Raw genomic sequence first — 16,607 nt, forward strand, 5'->3', positions numbered from 1 at the left:
ACCAAAGTAAAACGTTAACCCAATTATAGTTAATGGTCAAAGCTCAAGGAGCTTTAGTCAGAAGATGGATGAACGACGGAGCACGTCGTCTCTGGGTGGATACCTAGTAGGGTAATACGATCGCGTGATGTATTCGGGATCAGGTAGGATGCAGTAAGATGATTCGAACCCCGGGCTGCATCGAGGCGCAGCAAGGTGATGAATGATGCATGGCGGGATGCGGTTCGAATCACGTCTGCGGAATATCCTGTGCTCCTCTCCCAACGCCAAACCATACACGAACGTGTATCATTTCTATATCCCTCTATGCACGGCGGATCTCGGAGGCAAACTCTGTAAGATCCCCCATACCCAGTGCACGTCGTCGCCCCCTTGGTACATAGCGGGTTGATGATGCCCGAGGAAACGCCGAGAAAACTGAAGGATCAGTATTGAAACGGTGCTCGGAAAATTCCTCTGCCCAGATAATATGTATAAGGCATCGAAGATCATGCGCAAAAACTTCTCGAACGGAATGCGGTAAAGTGGATCCGCGTTTCACTTGTACATATGATGCACAAAATATTACTCCGGAAAATAATATCAGTATTAGCAGGCTGATATTCTGGGTGGAATTTATCGTGCTATTTCATAATCGTTGAATCGCTTGAACTTCTCGGAAGGAGACACAGTTATTCAGAGTTATTAAATTTCCTACCGATTTATCAAAAAGCTGGACTAACGTTGATTGTGAGTCGAATTTCTGGAATGCCAGTTGTATTGTATTTACATGGTAAGCACAGACGCATATGGTGTGCCAATGTCCGTAAAGAATTTCATACAGCTTCCGAAGAGTGTTCCAGTAACCGTACTGGGTGCGGTCATCGCCCTATTTTATGAATTTCTGACAACGAGAGAAAGGGAGAAAAATTCAATCGTGACGTGAACACGACGCGTGCAAAATAACAATATGCGAAGATTTCCATTCGGAATCACCCCCTTACTTCGTAATAAAATCGAGCACCGCAAGCGGCTCGATGTACACGTCTCGAACGAGAAGCGGTATTGTTTTAAAAAACCTATTTACACCGGAGGTGATGCTCGAAAAATTTCCCGAGGGACTCCTAGGAAATAGATTCTTGTAGCGGGCGGAGGTAGTAGTAACCCCATTCTGCACATGTTCTATAGAATCCAGGGGCAAAGTTGGTTAGACATAACCGTTTTCCCAAGGAAATCTTATCTGCGCGAGCTTAATTAAATGGCGCGGAAACACTCTTTTAATCTAACAACTCTTAGATAGAGAGTCGACTCAACGTAGTTAGGAACAGAAGCTTACAGCGTTACGTAACGTCACGTACTACGCGGAATAAACGCAATCGTATTCAGCGATGTGCACACTCGGTTTCATATTAGTTATTCCCTTCCAGCTCGGTTACCAAATCAAAATATTCGTACAGCATCATCCACCGATCGATTGAAGATTGGTTCACACGATTCTCTTGATTATTATTTGTCTTATTTGGTAGCCTTTGAAGCGCTGGAAGCTAACTCCTAATCCAGATTAAAGCTGCTTACTTTCATTTACGTAAATGAGGCAAGAAAAATAATTTGCGGCATAGGATAATGAACTTTTCACTCAATTACAGAGATTTTAGTCGATTGATGTACTTACAATACGTGTATCAGTTATCCGGGTGGTTAGTTTACAGCTATTGTTTATTTGTTCAATTGTTTTGTACCTTGCGCAGCATTGTGTAGAAGGAGAAACTAGCTCGGAGCACCTGGAAATCATTTTTCACCTCTGAGGTGTTGCATGCTTTGGAATAGTTTCCACCGTTGATGTTAACATGTACTTACATTTCCCACTATGTCAAGAGATACAACGTAAAATATCGTCCGCACGCTCATCGGTTTCCTTGTACCGAGTTGAAATATCTTCATACTTGAGAAGAACTTTTCTGTAACGCTACCCCCGTGCCAGGGTAGGGTTTCGAATGCGACGCTTGGAATCAGGGCGCTCTGAATGAATTGAAATTGATAAAATAATAACGAAATGGTGAGAGGTGTCAAACTTGAAAGCGTCTTACCGTGCGTAAAAGGCTATCGGGAATGTAAGAAGATATGAACAAGTCTCCGCAGCAAGCTACGTAGTATTCCAGTAGGCTGAGAAATCTCATATCGGTTGGGCTGAAGTCCGCACTTACAGTCAGCTGAATGCATGAGAACAGCGAGTTCAATTGACAATTTCGTCGAACATGGTCATCAATTAAAGAACAGTAGTGCTCTTACCTTACTCAGACTGTATATGACAAAGCATATTATCAATGTGACGAGAAAAAATCTAAGGAGTAGAACGGTGCCAAAATAACTCTGCAAGGCATCTTTTAGTCTCAAAATACTTTGATGGTGAACAATACAATCTTGTAACGCAGCCTCAAGTTCTTCCTCGTAAACTCGTTCTTCAAAGAGCGAGAGAACTTTCTCACACCGTCGTTTCTCAAAGGCTTTGAAGAACCTGGCGTACAAATTGGTTACAACATGACTTATATGAAAATGGATTAAAGTAACCAGGCTTTTATCTGTATAACATCATCGAACTTGATAAAATTCACCCGTCAGTTGATACGATCATTCGTACTCACCGTTTAAACTCTTCTGTACAACACTGACATTTATCAGAAATTTTCGTTCCGTTATTTCCTGCATCCGAGGTATAACCCTTCGAGGTAGTTTGAATAGGTGTCTTCTCGTGCCCATCCTGAACTCTCATTTTCGTTTTCAGAACAGCAAGAGGACCCACGTGCTCCAGTGAACATAAAAGCATGTCAAATTGAGCTTTGACTAACGCTACGACGCTAAAATAGAAAATACCAAAACATCCACTCAGTGAACCGATCCAAAACTGCCCTGCAAACTGCAGGATCATGTTGATTTCGTAGTAAGGACTAATTTTGAGATTCACTGGCGCCCAAACAGGAACCGAATCCTCTTCTCGGACTATCGCCGCACCGAAAAAACCGGTCGAACATAGGATCAATATCGTCATCCACGTAATAACGACTCGCTTGTTCTTCATCTCTGGTTCTTCCATCGTGAAATGACCTTTGAAACATGATATTCGTGAGTATCACTCATAATTAACCACACATGGATTGAGATTGAAGGCTCAAAATATTACAAAGTTTAAGCTCACCTGTATTCGAGGCATATCTGAAGGTGTTCCGAATTTGTGCGATCAAACGATGTCTAGCTTTGCTTTTAATCCCGCAGTAAACGACGTGCATTATTCCCTGGCAGTATATAAGTAGTTGCAACACATTTATACTAGAGTTCAGTAAGTCAAATTTGTTGACAATTTTCATATGAGTATAACATCCGATTATCAGAACAGTGTAAACGCCGTTGATGCAAAAGGCGCGAAGAATAAAAAGCACGTTTACAACCGGGTGAGTAAATTGTGGCCAACTCAAACCTAACCATGTGCACAAGCTTAAATGCAACTTCAAATAACTCCGGGATACCGTCTTATCTCTTGATTCTGCCATCACTACATTAAACTTCTGTGAAGTCTGAACAACTGTCATACAGGCGCCGTTGAGTTGTGTGTTCTCTGGGAAGGTCAAATGTGGACTGAGGTTATTAGAATAGTACATTGCTAGCAAAATGGAATCGCGCTGTAACACAGAATTCCCCAAATTACGACAAATAATTATGGTCAAAGGCATGGGTTGTCCCTCTAGTGAAATTACGCATGCGAAGACCGTGTCATTATGCAAATGAACCCAAAGCGAACCGAACTAATTCGTGAGGGTGATGTGTTATTACAGTCATACCCGTAAGCTCACCGATTAATCGATAATAGCTGGTTTGTAGTTTTGTGAAGTAAGTACAAATCATGCTTGATCACTAGGCAAGAACTCGCGATCAATTCGAACCATTGCATTTTTTCGACGAGATGCTACATTCCATACAACCATTCTTCATTTCAAGACACCGAATGAACTAAGATTGCGTCATTACTTGTTCACAATTATTCGAGCTTTTCTCTTTCAATATTTCAACACAGCGTGGAGAGTTTTTATATTGAATGGAAACGAATCAAATAAATTTACCAAATGAAAATCTAGTGTTTACCCTGATTTTTTGTCACAGCTAGTACCTTCAAAGATGAGAATGAGAGACGGCGAGAAGAATAGCCGTAGGCTGAAATGATGCAGGAGAAAAATGATGTAGCATATCGATACCACCGCGTTATACGTTATTTCACGGTTATATACCTGTATATAACTGAGGCAGCTTACTTTTTTGACGTTATTCTTCCTCTCTTTTTTGTGAACGCTTCGAGCGAAAATGCTGCCACCTACGGTATGGAGTACCCCCTAAAAGCTTGACGCTTGAACCCATTCAAAGTACCGCTCAGACGGAACACGCGTACATGCGGTGAATTCACACTAACGCACACGTATGCTAAGCTCTTAGCGAGGTACGAGCCATACGTGACACGGAGTATTAACACAGAGCCAGACGTTTTTGACCTTTACCCTACGAATGGGGTATTTCCACGTTTTGGCTTTAATTCGTGTTGCGTACGAAATCCCGGGATTTTTTAATGGATCAACTCGTGGCTGGCAGAGGGTCGTCCTTGGTACGTTGGTGTCGGTGTAATTACCATCCCCTTCCTACATTTACCTGCATACTGCATTACTTCAAATACCCGATATCATTATGTCGAATATGATTATTCTAAAGTAGAATTACCGATCCCCCGACCCGTGACTGTATTCACAAAAAACATTTGCACTTGGTCATTGAGTGGGTTATAACTTAACGATTATGTGATTGCTTCTCTGAAGTACAAGTTTTAAGACTTGTAATGAATTAACGTACATGAGAAGAAAATAGACCAGTTGAACGAAGTCTTTGAAACCAGATATCGAACTACGAGTTTCTGATATTACTTTGATTGGAATAACAATTTCCAGACGGTCGATTCAATATAATAGGTCAGGTTTGAATAACAAGTTCACTCATAGATTATACGGTGAAAAAAATGTCTCGTCATAGCGTCAACTTTTAGAAACAAAAACGTTGATACAATTAAATTTTCTAGACGTTCATCTCAATATTCGTGTATTAATCATTATTTCTACAAACACGACTACATCCGATTTCATGTTGCCTTATTTGGTGGATGGAGAAAGTATTTTTCATTACGAACTCCTTCAGGGTACTATAAACGTTACAGTAAAGGTTGTTTAGGTAAAGAAGCACATTATTCGAGAGATTCAATTAGTTATCTCAATGTAAAACCTTATGGGCAGATTAAAATGTATGTTATGCTTTTGGTATGAAATTTTATTTTTCAGTCGCAAGAACTTTCACCCTATTTAAATCTAAGAAAATAAAAATAAACACTTCCTTGTCCATTACATCCTAGCTTTTTCAATAACTGCGGTTTTCTTCAAATTTACAGCTGCTGTGTTGATAAATATAATTAGTAATTCAGGTGAATCGGTTTGGCGATGAACCACCCGACAATAATGTTGGAATTCCTTTGGGCGTGTTTCGGTTTAAACGAACAATGAGCGAAAGTTAAACAATTTTATCAGGGTAATTTCAGTTCTTTGAGAACCTGCAGGACTTACAAGCTTCAAAGAAAAAGTTTAAAACTTTTGTAGTAAATGGCATCGAGTTAATTTCCTTCCCTTTATAATTAGAGGAAATTCGCATCCGGGTGTCAGGGGTGAGTTCCGTGGAACAGTAGGGGTGAAAAGACGACGCCGAGTAAGAGCCTTTTTAATAAAGCAGCTCCTTTACTCGTTTGTTAAACATCCGTTTCCTCTCTCGACACGTTACGAAGAGGCAAATTGCAGCCACAGCTCGAGGCGCTTGATTCTTACAAAACGTATTGTACGCACATACCGAAGGCCAAAAAATACTGTCAATTCTTATCTACCCCGATTCGAGATGGCACAGCAGCGCATGTACGTAGAGAATTAGACTTGACGATTTTTTTTTACGGCAAACTGGTAACGGACATCGGTGTACATGAGATAGGAAGAAACAATTACAGTGCGGTAGGCGGTGAGCGTTAATCTTCGACAAGCATCGTTCATCTGCTTAATCCATGCCATTAAAAAAGACGTAGTCCAGCATAAAATTGGCCGTACTTTTAAACCATTTAGCACCTGATGCATGGGTTCAGCGAACGATTAGCTCACCCATACGTTTCGGAACAATCCGTACCACCGGCGCAGTCTCTAACACCATTTTCTAGTTGAGCCAGCCGTTCGACGATCACCGTTCAATGCCTGGCTCACTCGAAACTTTGCCAACGCGCGCGAATTCTTCTTCTCTAAATCCGAATGCTCGTAAGCTCGTGAGCCCGGAATGAAGCGACTTTTAGAGTGGAACATTTTTTTCAAATCATTCTTAATTCTCTTCATCCATGCTGGATCGAAATCATCAGATTACTGTCTATAATGTTTAACAAATGTACATTATGAAATGTAGGATGAAACATATTATTAATGAAAGACCATCAGAAGTTTGTAAGCTAAGAAGAAAAAAGGAACAACCACCTTTGTGGACCTCTACTTAAAACAAGTCTAAAATTCTAATTAAGCTCCCGTAGAAATAATAGAAATGAATCCAGACTGTGGACCCATTCCAAAAGCCACACAAAAGTTTTCATGTAAAAACAACGCGAAACTTTCAAAAGAACCGAATGTTCGCGGTCAATGAGTTGGGGATCGACCGATGAAGTTTGTAAAGCAAAACGAGGGTCGGTGAATTGAAATGGTCGCAAAAGTTGGGGGCAGAACTGAACGAGATGGACATATAGGGTCTCGTTCCACTCGACAAGCAGCCTGCTCTGCCTGCGAGGTCCGGAGTTTGATTTTTTTCTTTTTTCACATGCTCGTTGCCCGTTAGCTTGCATGGTACACAATAGTTTGGAGTTGGAGCTAAACCCAGAAATCAGATTTCTTCCTCTCGCAATTCTGGGTTCAAACTTTTTTACCAATATTGGACAGCTTTTTTGCAAGCTAGAATCGTAAATACAGGTATCACTAGTTATTGTACATAATTACAATTACTTTTGAGCAAAAGCGAATATTGCGGAACTTTCGATCATCCTCAGTAAAAAATATGTCCAACTTGAAAATCGCTACATTGTACAATATCAGAAAGGGAAACAAAGTGTTGCTGAGATAAACTTTGACCGGTCGTGGCAAAATATATATATATATATATATATATATATATATATATATATATTTATCGAATGATAGTATAAATAACGCTGTAGGTGAATTAGATGAAGGAAATATGAGACGATCTGACAGTTAAAAAACAGAATTCTATATTCGGTAGTTCAGATACAAGTCTGGTACGTATCATAGACATATCATAGGTGCGTGATCCTCAGTCACAAATCTCAAATGACTTGATGCTTATTGACAGTATAGGATGTAATGTTTTCATTGATGAAATGAAGAGGACGAACGGCTAAATAATTGACTGAGTGTCTTCGTGCACGAAAATAGTTGAAGAGACGTCTTCGTACCCGAGGTCATCCTCAATTCCAAATTGAACAGCAGTGATGTCATTGACGGCAAGTCCCGGTTCAGGATCGAAGTACGCAGTTTCGTGGGATGGAACACTCTGATATTCGTCATCATTGATGATACGCGAGTCAATATCGAAACCAATCGATTTATTCGTTACGAGGTCTTTGTTTGAGTTTGGCTTTGTTACTTCACCCTCAACGTCGACCTTTTCATCAGAATGTCTGAAACCTTTGAAATTGCTCCGTGAGGTATCAGGGACCGTCAAGCCTACCGTCAAAGCAGCCTCACACAGAAGAGCTGCCGTAAATATGGCAAGTGTCACTTTAACGTTCATCTTGAAGTTGCGATTGTCCTTTGACTTGAATATCTACGCTTCGCGAGGATACTGAAGCCGTACTGAGGCTACAACACTTATTGATAGAACTCGCACCTCTGTTTTATCTGATAATGGCGCGACAAGAACTCTCGATCATGGGTCACAAATGTCGTAAAACAATTATGATGATTTGTAAGCTGGTGAGCTGCTCACACTTACACTTGCAGATGATAAAATATTTTGGAGTAGAAAAGTTTTTTGGTATCTATTCACGTTATTTGCTTTTGCGATTTGCTCAATCTACGCGAGATTCAGTTGTCAAATATCTAGTAATAGCCCAAGTTCAAATAAGGCTTAAATGGCAATTACAGCTGGATAGATAACAATATTCAACTATTATTCCAAGTTAAAAATAATAAATTTCATGAGCACGTCGTTATAACAATCGTCACGTAAAATTTACAACAATATGCAGCAAACAAACTGATTTCAATATCATATTATCGTTTGTTGCCGTTGGGACGAAAAAATTATTACCACACGACCGCGTTTTTACAATTGTAATCGTACAATTATGGAAATTTGTGATATGAATTACCAACCAATTATTAGCAGTATTCTCATCATTGCTTCATAGTCTGGTTTTCTGTTATTTTTATTTTTAATTTTAATTTTCAATGCACGAAAGGGAACTCTATTGTAGTTTCTCTCTGTGTTGGAACATATTTGTGTACGTGTATAAAATTGAGTAGGTTCGGATAACCAGCCGCAAGCAGCGTTAACTCTGAATACTAAACAATATATATTACTCCATGGATTTAATTGGAGAAAGTGAATATTGATCGAAAATATATTCAGCGGTGAGCTAGGCTAATTACAACTTTGCGATCGAGCAATTAAGAATTGAAGTTGCGTTTTTCACGCAGCAGAAGATTAATTTGGAAAGTGTCATTCTGTAGTGTTGACAGCGACACTTTGACCCTAATAAAAAATACAGTTGTAGTCGCGGGCAAAGTTGGTACGAAGACGGAATCTCGGCCTAATCCAGGCTCTGTTACAAAAAGAGCTCCTGGCTTGATTTGGTTGAGTGAATATTTCTCGGCGTTTATGTCCGGTTAAAGTCAAGCAGCATGTCGGAGAGAACGAAGGCACAAGCAATAAACTACGGGAGGTTCAAAATAAATGACGGTTGCGGGTAAATCCTGGCTTCGAACCCGCCGAGGCCAGATTGATAGCCAGTAGTTTTTTGGGTAGCCTTCTATCACCCTCTCGTTACAGGGTGGTTGGCAGATCACCCCGTCCAAACCTTATTCTGTCATTCCTAAAACCTTTACATATTAGTCCGAGGCTCACTCTTGAATTTCCGAGCAGGCCGCTAATCACGTGGCTGGATGTTTCCTCATTTTTCCCTGCTAGCTGGACGAAGCTGTATCACTAATTTCACAACAACGGACATCGTCGCTCTGTCTTACAGTCGCAAAGTGATAAGCCTTGCAGGATCCATCTCAATTCTGATAATTAGATTACTCATAGTATGAGTTAAAGGTTGCAAGTAGTTCGGGGTCCTCGTTTGCTACTACATTTCTCGTTTTCGCAGACAAACATCGTGCCAATTTTATTCCGAAATTTCAAGGGGCTGCTTATCACATTTATACATGTAATAATTTATCTCGTTTCATGCGTTAAAGTTCGTTTGCAATTGATACTCGACTGGGGTTCTTGTATGCCTGTCAGAGAAATACTATTCTAAACGTGATACACCGTTCGAAATGCAGATTTGAATAAAACAGTAGGACACGATACTGGCGCAAGATCTTTAAATTCTAGTAGATTTACGAAGCGAGGTATTTAAATGATGGTGTATAAGAGGTGGGCAGCGGTATTGTGATCCAAAAAATGATAGGTATAGCAGAGTGAGGAAACAGACTGTAAATTGTCACAAACAAGAATCCTATTTCGTTGCTGACAAGATTAAGGATACTCCCGGATTTCATCCTCGTGGCGAAGCGAGAGTTTCACGGAACCTAATGTTTGGATATCGTTCCCCCTGCCAAAATTTATCGCTCAATATTTCCACGCAGTCAGCAGTCTTCTAAGATATCAAATAATTCGGTAACTTTTACCCGAGGTGAATGTGCCAGACTTTAGTATTTGTGTTTGCACGCCAATATTTGAGGATAAGTACGACAGAAGAATTTGTGAGGTCGAACGAAGTCCGTTACTAAAGTCGCTTAATTATTCGGTTATACGTTAAATGCATTCATTCGAATTTCAGTTGCAATCCTAGACATTTCTCAGCTTAATAAGCACTTAATTTTGTAAATTTGATCGCATCAAGCGTTTGATAATTATTTTATTCTACACTTGTAGAAATGAAACAAAAAATTAAGGGCTAAAAATAAACAATGAGTCATTGTTCAAATAAAATTTTTAATAGTATCGAGTATACGCATTTTGAGTCACAGTTCAGGTTTACGATGTTCTTCAACGCTCTTTTAAAAATCAGTCTACCATGGTGCGGGAATATTTAGCTCGTTCGCTTTCTCAGGTACCGGTCGGTTCAAAAGAACGGCTGGTTCATTATTTTGCCACAAATCATCTTCGGTAATGGATCTTTTCAAGAGTTTCGAACCAAGGTAAGCCGTCACTAGCCCATCTTCAAGAGCTTTCTGTCCAACCTTTTCCGCAGCTTTGCCCACACGTTTCAAGGTATCTCTGAACTTGTTACCTTCCGTTGAAGTCGTCAAAAACAGCAAGGCCACAACACAAATAGCAAATGTTATTTTAGAGTTCATCTTGTGTTCGCAATGTAATCGCTGTTTCGTATATCGCGACTGCTGCGTAAGGAGTCAAGAGGCCAACTGATGATGAGAGACTCATGGCTGGAACTTTATATCTCGTCACATGTAACTCTGTGAATTCCCGGTTTATCTCACATCGAGGCTTATACCAAGAATCATCTGTTCATGTGAAAAGCACATTACCCAATGAAAATCGTGAGCAATCGGCACTGTACTGCTAATACCTTCATGCATAAAGCGGATACTCGAATAGCGGAACGGTACACTGTCATTTCGCGTAAACGCACCATATGTACATATGCAGCTTTCCCTATGAACTCAGTACACGGTTGACCATAACAGTTTTTCATTACACCAAAGATTTTTGCTATGTTAGTGCGATCCCTGAAAACCTTTCTGAAAAATTTACAAATGTTTTGATTCATTCGTTTTCACCTTATGAATTTTTCAACCCCTCTAAAAACCACCCAAAACGATTTTTTTCAAATAAGAACGAAATATTCCGCTTTCGAAATAAAAGATTTTTACCCAAGATTCAGATCGGATGAACTTCTTTCTCTATTTTTTTTTTTTTTTTATCACTTCAAGATTAAATATATATAGACATTTGACCTCATTTGAGACTTCCATGTCAATGTCACCGTTTGAAATTACTGGCTAGGAATACTTGACAACTTTGATCTGGTTCAGCTATATTTCCGAACCCCAATTTCGAGCAGATCATAGACCAGGCTAATGCACGTCAAGTCAAGATAGTTCAAGAGTTCAAATACGGATGAAACGATCGACCATGTAGACGTTGTATCTTATTTCATGAAAATTGTATCGAATTTGCCAGTTTCTTCTTACTTTCAAGTTCACGTACAAAAATATTAACGAGGACAGAAACCTACTAAACAGAGTTATTGAATGGCAAAGACAATCGATCCGCGATGTTTAGAGCTGAGGCGCATACGCCGTGTCTAATTAGAATTAACTTATTTTCCGTGTCTAGAAATATTCAGTAATGATGGTGTTAGTTGAATAACATTTGCGCATTAACTGAGAAATACAATTTCTGCGAACGAAAATAGAGACATTTGGATTTGAGTTTAGATTCTTTGGACGGATATAAACCGTTTCTTGAAAATAATAATTGCACAATCTTGATTATAGTTGGAAAGATATTTACTTCTCTGAGTTCGATAAAAACAAATCCAGAATTTATAAATGACTAATGCGTGACCTCATTAGAATCAAAGAATTTCTTGTAATCAGAAGTTTCATGTCACGTTGAGAAAATATTTCCGATCAGACTGATCAACAGTACACAAGGCTCACGTGGTGGATCATTCATCACTTGTATTGCGTTCGATGAAGAGAGAATAAACAATTTCCAACACTTTAACCCACATGACTCGGTATTTCGTACTCCGGTCTCCAAGAGAAACAGAGATAAGAGGAAAGAGAGTACAATCTACGTCAGCACATGCGAATCGTCACGTATTTAAATGTAATGCGTTATTCAACAAAAGTTCGCGAGTTGATGTGCCGTAATGAGTGATGAAAGTACCAAGCTGCCGTGGTCTACTACAGGCAGCATCAATTAATGAGATTTTACCGGAGCGTAGAAAACCAAAAACTAAATCTGATAACAACCAATGTTCATCAAGGATATTTTGCTGAATTTAACGGCGAAATGACTAACGGTAAAGATCATGCTTGATTTCGAGGATAACGTCGCACGTCTATGCAGACAGTTCGTATTCATGACTGAGAAAAACATCGACTGTTGAATCATGCCTGATGCGTAGATTACAGGTGAGTATGCAGCTTGTAAAACAATGCGTTGAACAAAAAAATAGGCGCGGTGATTACGTGCGCGATGTATCGAAGACACTGTACTTTGCGGAACATAAAGGAGACCTTTAGCATAAAGAAATTTAAGCTTGTTTTGTAATGTCAACATATGTACTTATAGCCGTCCGTGACTTGCTGTACCTACCTCTATACTTTATCTGTACTTAAGCAATCGGTATGAGCCAAAGCGTATTTAATATCGTGACGTGCCTCATTGGCTTATCAGTCATAATCGCAAGTTCGTGAAGTCTGCTGAAAAATAACAAGCTAATGCCATTGAAACAAAGCGCGTTGTTGAAAGAAGCGATCGCTGCAAAGCGCCTGCACTGAGGACAATATTTATGAAAAAGATGCGCCATGCAAATGGATTCAATTCACGATGGACAAACTTGAAAATGACGAGACCGATAACTTTAAAGCGGTTGCAACAGAAATAAATTATTTTATGTTACACTTGATGGCAACACAGACATCAGTGAACCCGGAGACCTGCTTCGGTAATGACTTGAGAGACTTTAGTAATAGTGAGTGTGAATTACACACATCGCATCGTGAAATTCCTCGTTTGTATTGGTGACAATGAATAAGAAATATCTTATGAGACCTGATTTTAAAGTTCATTATAATTCAAATCCCGGTCCACGATTTAGTTTGGAGTTTAATTTAGTTATAACTATACAACATGATTGCAGCAGACTAACGTTTGGTGATTCACATTATTCAGCAAGGTACAAAGATACTGTGAAATTTTTATGACCTGCGCATAAATTTTTTTTAACGGTGGATCCAAGTGGAATTCATATGCAATTATCATTTTTTTTCGCGGAACTACGTTAACATATAATAGGCGAAGTAATCCTGGCACTTTTGAAAATCAGTCAAAATTTGGCGAAGACAACGCAGGAGGAATACCTTACGTTTTTCGCGACTTTAGCAAAAACAAAATTTTCGCCCCAGAATCGATTTGAAGGACCTATTCTTCACAATGATTGCACCCTCAAAAACGCTAAAAAAGACTATATGGTTAGGACATTACAATCAAAATACAGAGAAATTTGTCAATATGGGGCCTAAATAATAATATGAAATATATGATACGAAAAATTACTGAAGACGCGTTCTTTTCCGCGAGTCTTGAACCTAACACATTTTATCCCAGAATTGATGTGTAGAAAAATTTTCTGAATCGTTTGATATTTAGGAACTTTAAAATTAGATCATTGCGGTCTCAACAGCCAAGACAATAGGACAAAACGATGTATTTTTTGTATGTTACTTTTGGATCCTTGATCGCAGCAATCGGTTTTTTGTGTGGAAATATTTTCAAATGGCTGGTTTTCTCAGTTGTGATTACAAGACGTCAGAAAATGCTATTTGAAGAAACTCGACCTAATCAATGTAAAAATCCGCTCTCTTGTACTGATAATTTGATGACCGATTAGGATGTCGGCATATCTTTGCTTAACTTGAGTTTATCAAATACCTGATCCTGGCTCCGCATGCATTCATCCATGTAACATTGATTTCAAAGTCAATTGGATATTCAGGAGATATTGCAGTCACCTCAATTACTAGAAAAATAACTGAAAGCAACATATCTATAGGCATTGGAATTAAACTTCTTGTATTGTTGATCGAATGAGTGCAGAATTCAGTCTTGTTGTCAAACTGCTCAATTCGAAAATGAAACACTCACGGAGAGAATTCCCAGTCACAAAGTAATCATAAATTATTTTTGCTGTCTAATTCACTCAATTTGGTTTCATTAGCGACCATCGAAGGTTATTTGCAGTAAAAACTGTCATTCGTAAAGTTTAAGAAATGAGCGACATTTCTGTGCAGTCTTGCAGCTTCTTTATTCACGTAGTTATATGTATATTTTCAATTCAATAGTGCACGGCGAATCAGTTAAGTTTCTCGCCCATTTCTGAATATCGCCCCCAAGTACTAACCGGTTGTGTTTCGTTCAGTTTGAGTTGCTTGCAAAGCCAGGCAGGGATTACGCCATCATCTCGAATTTGTTGGCCCACCTTTTCGATCGGCTTGCCAACTCGCTGTACAACTCTGGTAAACTCGTTTCCGTCGTAATCCCCCGCTTGCAACTGTGATGCTCCGAAGCATCACGCACATACGTAAGACGAGCACTACGTTGTTTATGATCTAAAATAGAAAGATGACGCTTCTCGAGAACTGAGGTTTCTGCGATTCTTGCAGCGTGTGATTACATATGCAGTTAATAAAAATTGACTCGTGAATAATTGACGGTACTATTCGAAGTTGGATAAAGCAATTTAGCTATAACTAGAAACTTCACAAACTGGTTCCACCTAGTGACGCAGTGCAATCAGCTGTACAAAGCCGGTGATTCCCGAGCGGGTTCAGCGAGCAGCGAGTGAGGTAAAAGTAGCATGAGGAAACCTGGTCACAAATCACAAGCCATGCCATATCGATGAAGCAGAACTCTATCAAATGCAAAGCACAATAATTATTATAAGTCGCTCGTAATAGTTATGACAAGTCCAGACGAGCAATTTTCCAGGTGAGCTTTAGCGACGAGTAAAAACAGTTCTTGGAATGCTGTTCAGAAGTGATTTTCGCTGAACAGAGAAGAATGAGATGTTAAATTTGTAAAAATTCACATAAATTTTTCGATGCATAGATGAAAATTTGATTCAAGAAAATTATTAATTAAGCGAACAATTTAAATTAGGGCTTAAAACTGGTCTGCAATACGGAACTGATAAGTTGTGTGTGTGAGATAAAAAAAATTGATTTTTTTAAAGGCAATAGCAATAATTACTCAAGTCTGAATAATTCGGACCGGGTTACGTGGTGAGTCTACGTCCGGACAATAAATCCGAATAGATCAGTAATTATAAATTACCTTTCATACGCGAATATTTTTTTCTCTTCATTAAACCTCTCCACATCGTAAAATCACGGCGCGTGTATTGAACTTGAAGGTGATTCTAGCTAATCACTACGAAAATTATGTTCGAGGTGCACAGAGGTTAACTGTTATAATAAATAACTTCAACAAATATGATAAATAACACAAATACTAATAAATTCATCGTATGTTTTTATCATTTACAATTAAATGTAAATAGTCATCTTAACAAGTCATATCAACAAGTTTGCGCCGTTAAAATATAGCGTTCCAACCTAGCTCATTCAACACTTGATTAGAGTATCGTTAGAATAAGGTTTGGAAAATTAAAGTCTGTCTTTTATTTTTGAAGAATAATATATCACGCGTCCAATGCCTTATGGCAGCTACGAAAGACGGAGTCTCGTCAATTGGATATGCTAAATTTCAATAAAATCCTACCATTCAATGTTGAATACTAATACGTACTCCGTAAATATTTGCATACGCATGTATATTCATTATATCTAGCTGACTAGCAGCGTATTATACTCAAACACTCAACTAATTTGTGTGCAAAACGATTTGCGGTTCTTTTCATTATAACGGTGACGTGTTCCGGCGTTTTTTTAGCGGACGCCAGTTGCAGGCGATATAACTATAAGCGAAAAATTCAGCTCTTGACTATTTATCTTGCTTCAAGGCGAGGTTAATGCTTGAAAACAATGAACATGAACTCCAACGAGGAATCTCTTCTTTATCAGAAAACAAGCATTCAGAGCTCATCCAGAGCTCAACCATAGAATTAATTCTTATTGTATGTCAGCATCAGCTTGTAACTCAACAAGGAATGCGTACGCAGATATTGAACCGGGATAAATAAATGAAGAATTATACAAAATATTACACGGAACAATAATTGTTTGGTAGTGTATTAGATTCACTTCAAAAGTATATTTAACGCATTGTATGTTTGTTCACCGAGTAATTCCAATACAGTTGAAACACTCGTTGAATCTAGCGTATAACATGAGATACATATTTGAATCAAGACGTTGCTCGAGAAATGGCGAGTAAAAGAAGGTCGATGAGGAGGATGATGGTTCAGCAGAGTTTCCTCATTCAGCGGGTGTACGGAATTGGCTGGTTCCACGCCGGTTGTTCGACGTCTTTCAAAATGGCATCATCCACGGATCTCCTTTTCCGTCCAACAGCATTGGCCAGGATAACCT

At 39.0% G+C, this 16,607-nt stretch overlaps 1 protein-coding gene across 1 annotated transcript; it reads right to left on the reverse strand.

Moving 5' to 3' along the window:
- Positions 1 to 1,668: 1,668 nt before the first annotated feature.
- Positions 1,669 to 3,632, reverse strand: LOC124302879 (uncharacterized). Its single transcript, XM_046759447.1, has 6 exons — positions 3,173 to 3,632; positions 2,622 to 3,081; positions 2,269 to 2,494; positions 2,067 to 2,189; positions 1,837 to 1,998; positions 1,669 to 1,760 (listed from the first exon to the last, which is right to left on the reverse strand). The coding sequence occupies exons 1-6, from the start codon at positions 3,630 to 3,632 to the stop codon at positions 1,704 to 1,706; spliced, it is 1,488 nt and encodes a 495-aa protein (XP_046615403.1). The 3' UTR covers positions 1,669 to 1,703.
- Between the last annotated feature and the right edge of the window lie 12,975 nt (positions 3,633 to 16,607).

This window comes from Neodiprion virginianus, chromosome 4 (assembly GCF_021901495.1).
Source record: "Neodiprion virginianus isolate iyNeoVirg1 chromosome 4, iyNeoVirg1.1, whole genome shotgun sequence".
Classification (NCBI taxonomy): Eukaryota; Metazoa; Arthropoda; class Insecta; order Hymenoptera; family Diprionidae; genus Neodiprion; species Neodiprion virginianus.

Coding starts and splice junctions, on each gene's coding strand:
- LOC124302879 (XM_046759447.1), bottom strand. CDS start 3,632: ATGTACTATTCTAATAACCTCAGTCCACATTTGACCTTCCCAGAGAAC. Junction 3,082..3,172: donor CAGATATGCCTCGAATACAG/GTGAGCTTAAAC, acceptor CATGTTTCAAAG/GTCATTTCACGATGGAAGAA. Junction 1,761..1,836: donor CTCTTGACATAGTGGGAAAT/GTAAGTACATGT, acceptor AATGATTTCCAG/GTGCTCCGAGCTAGTTTCTC.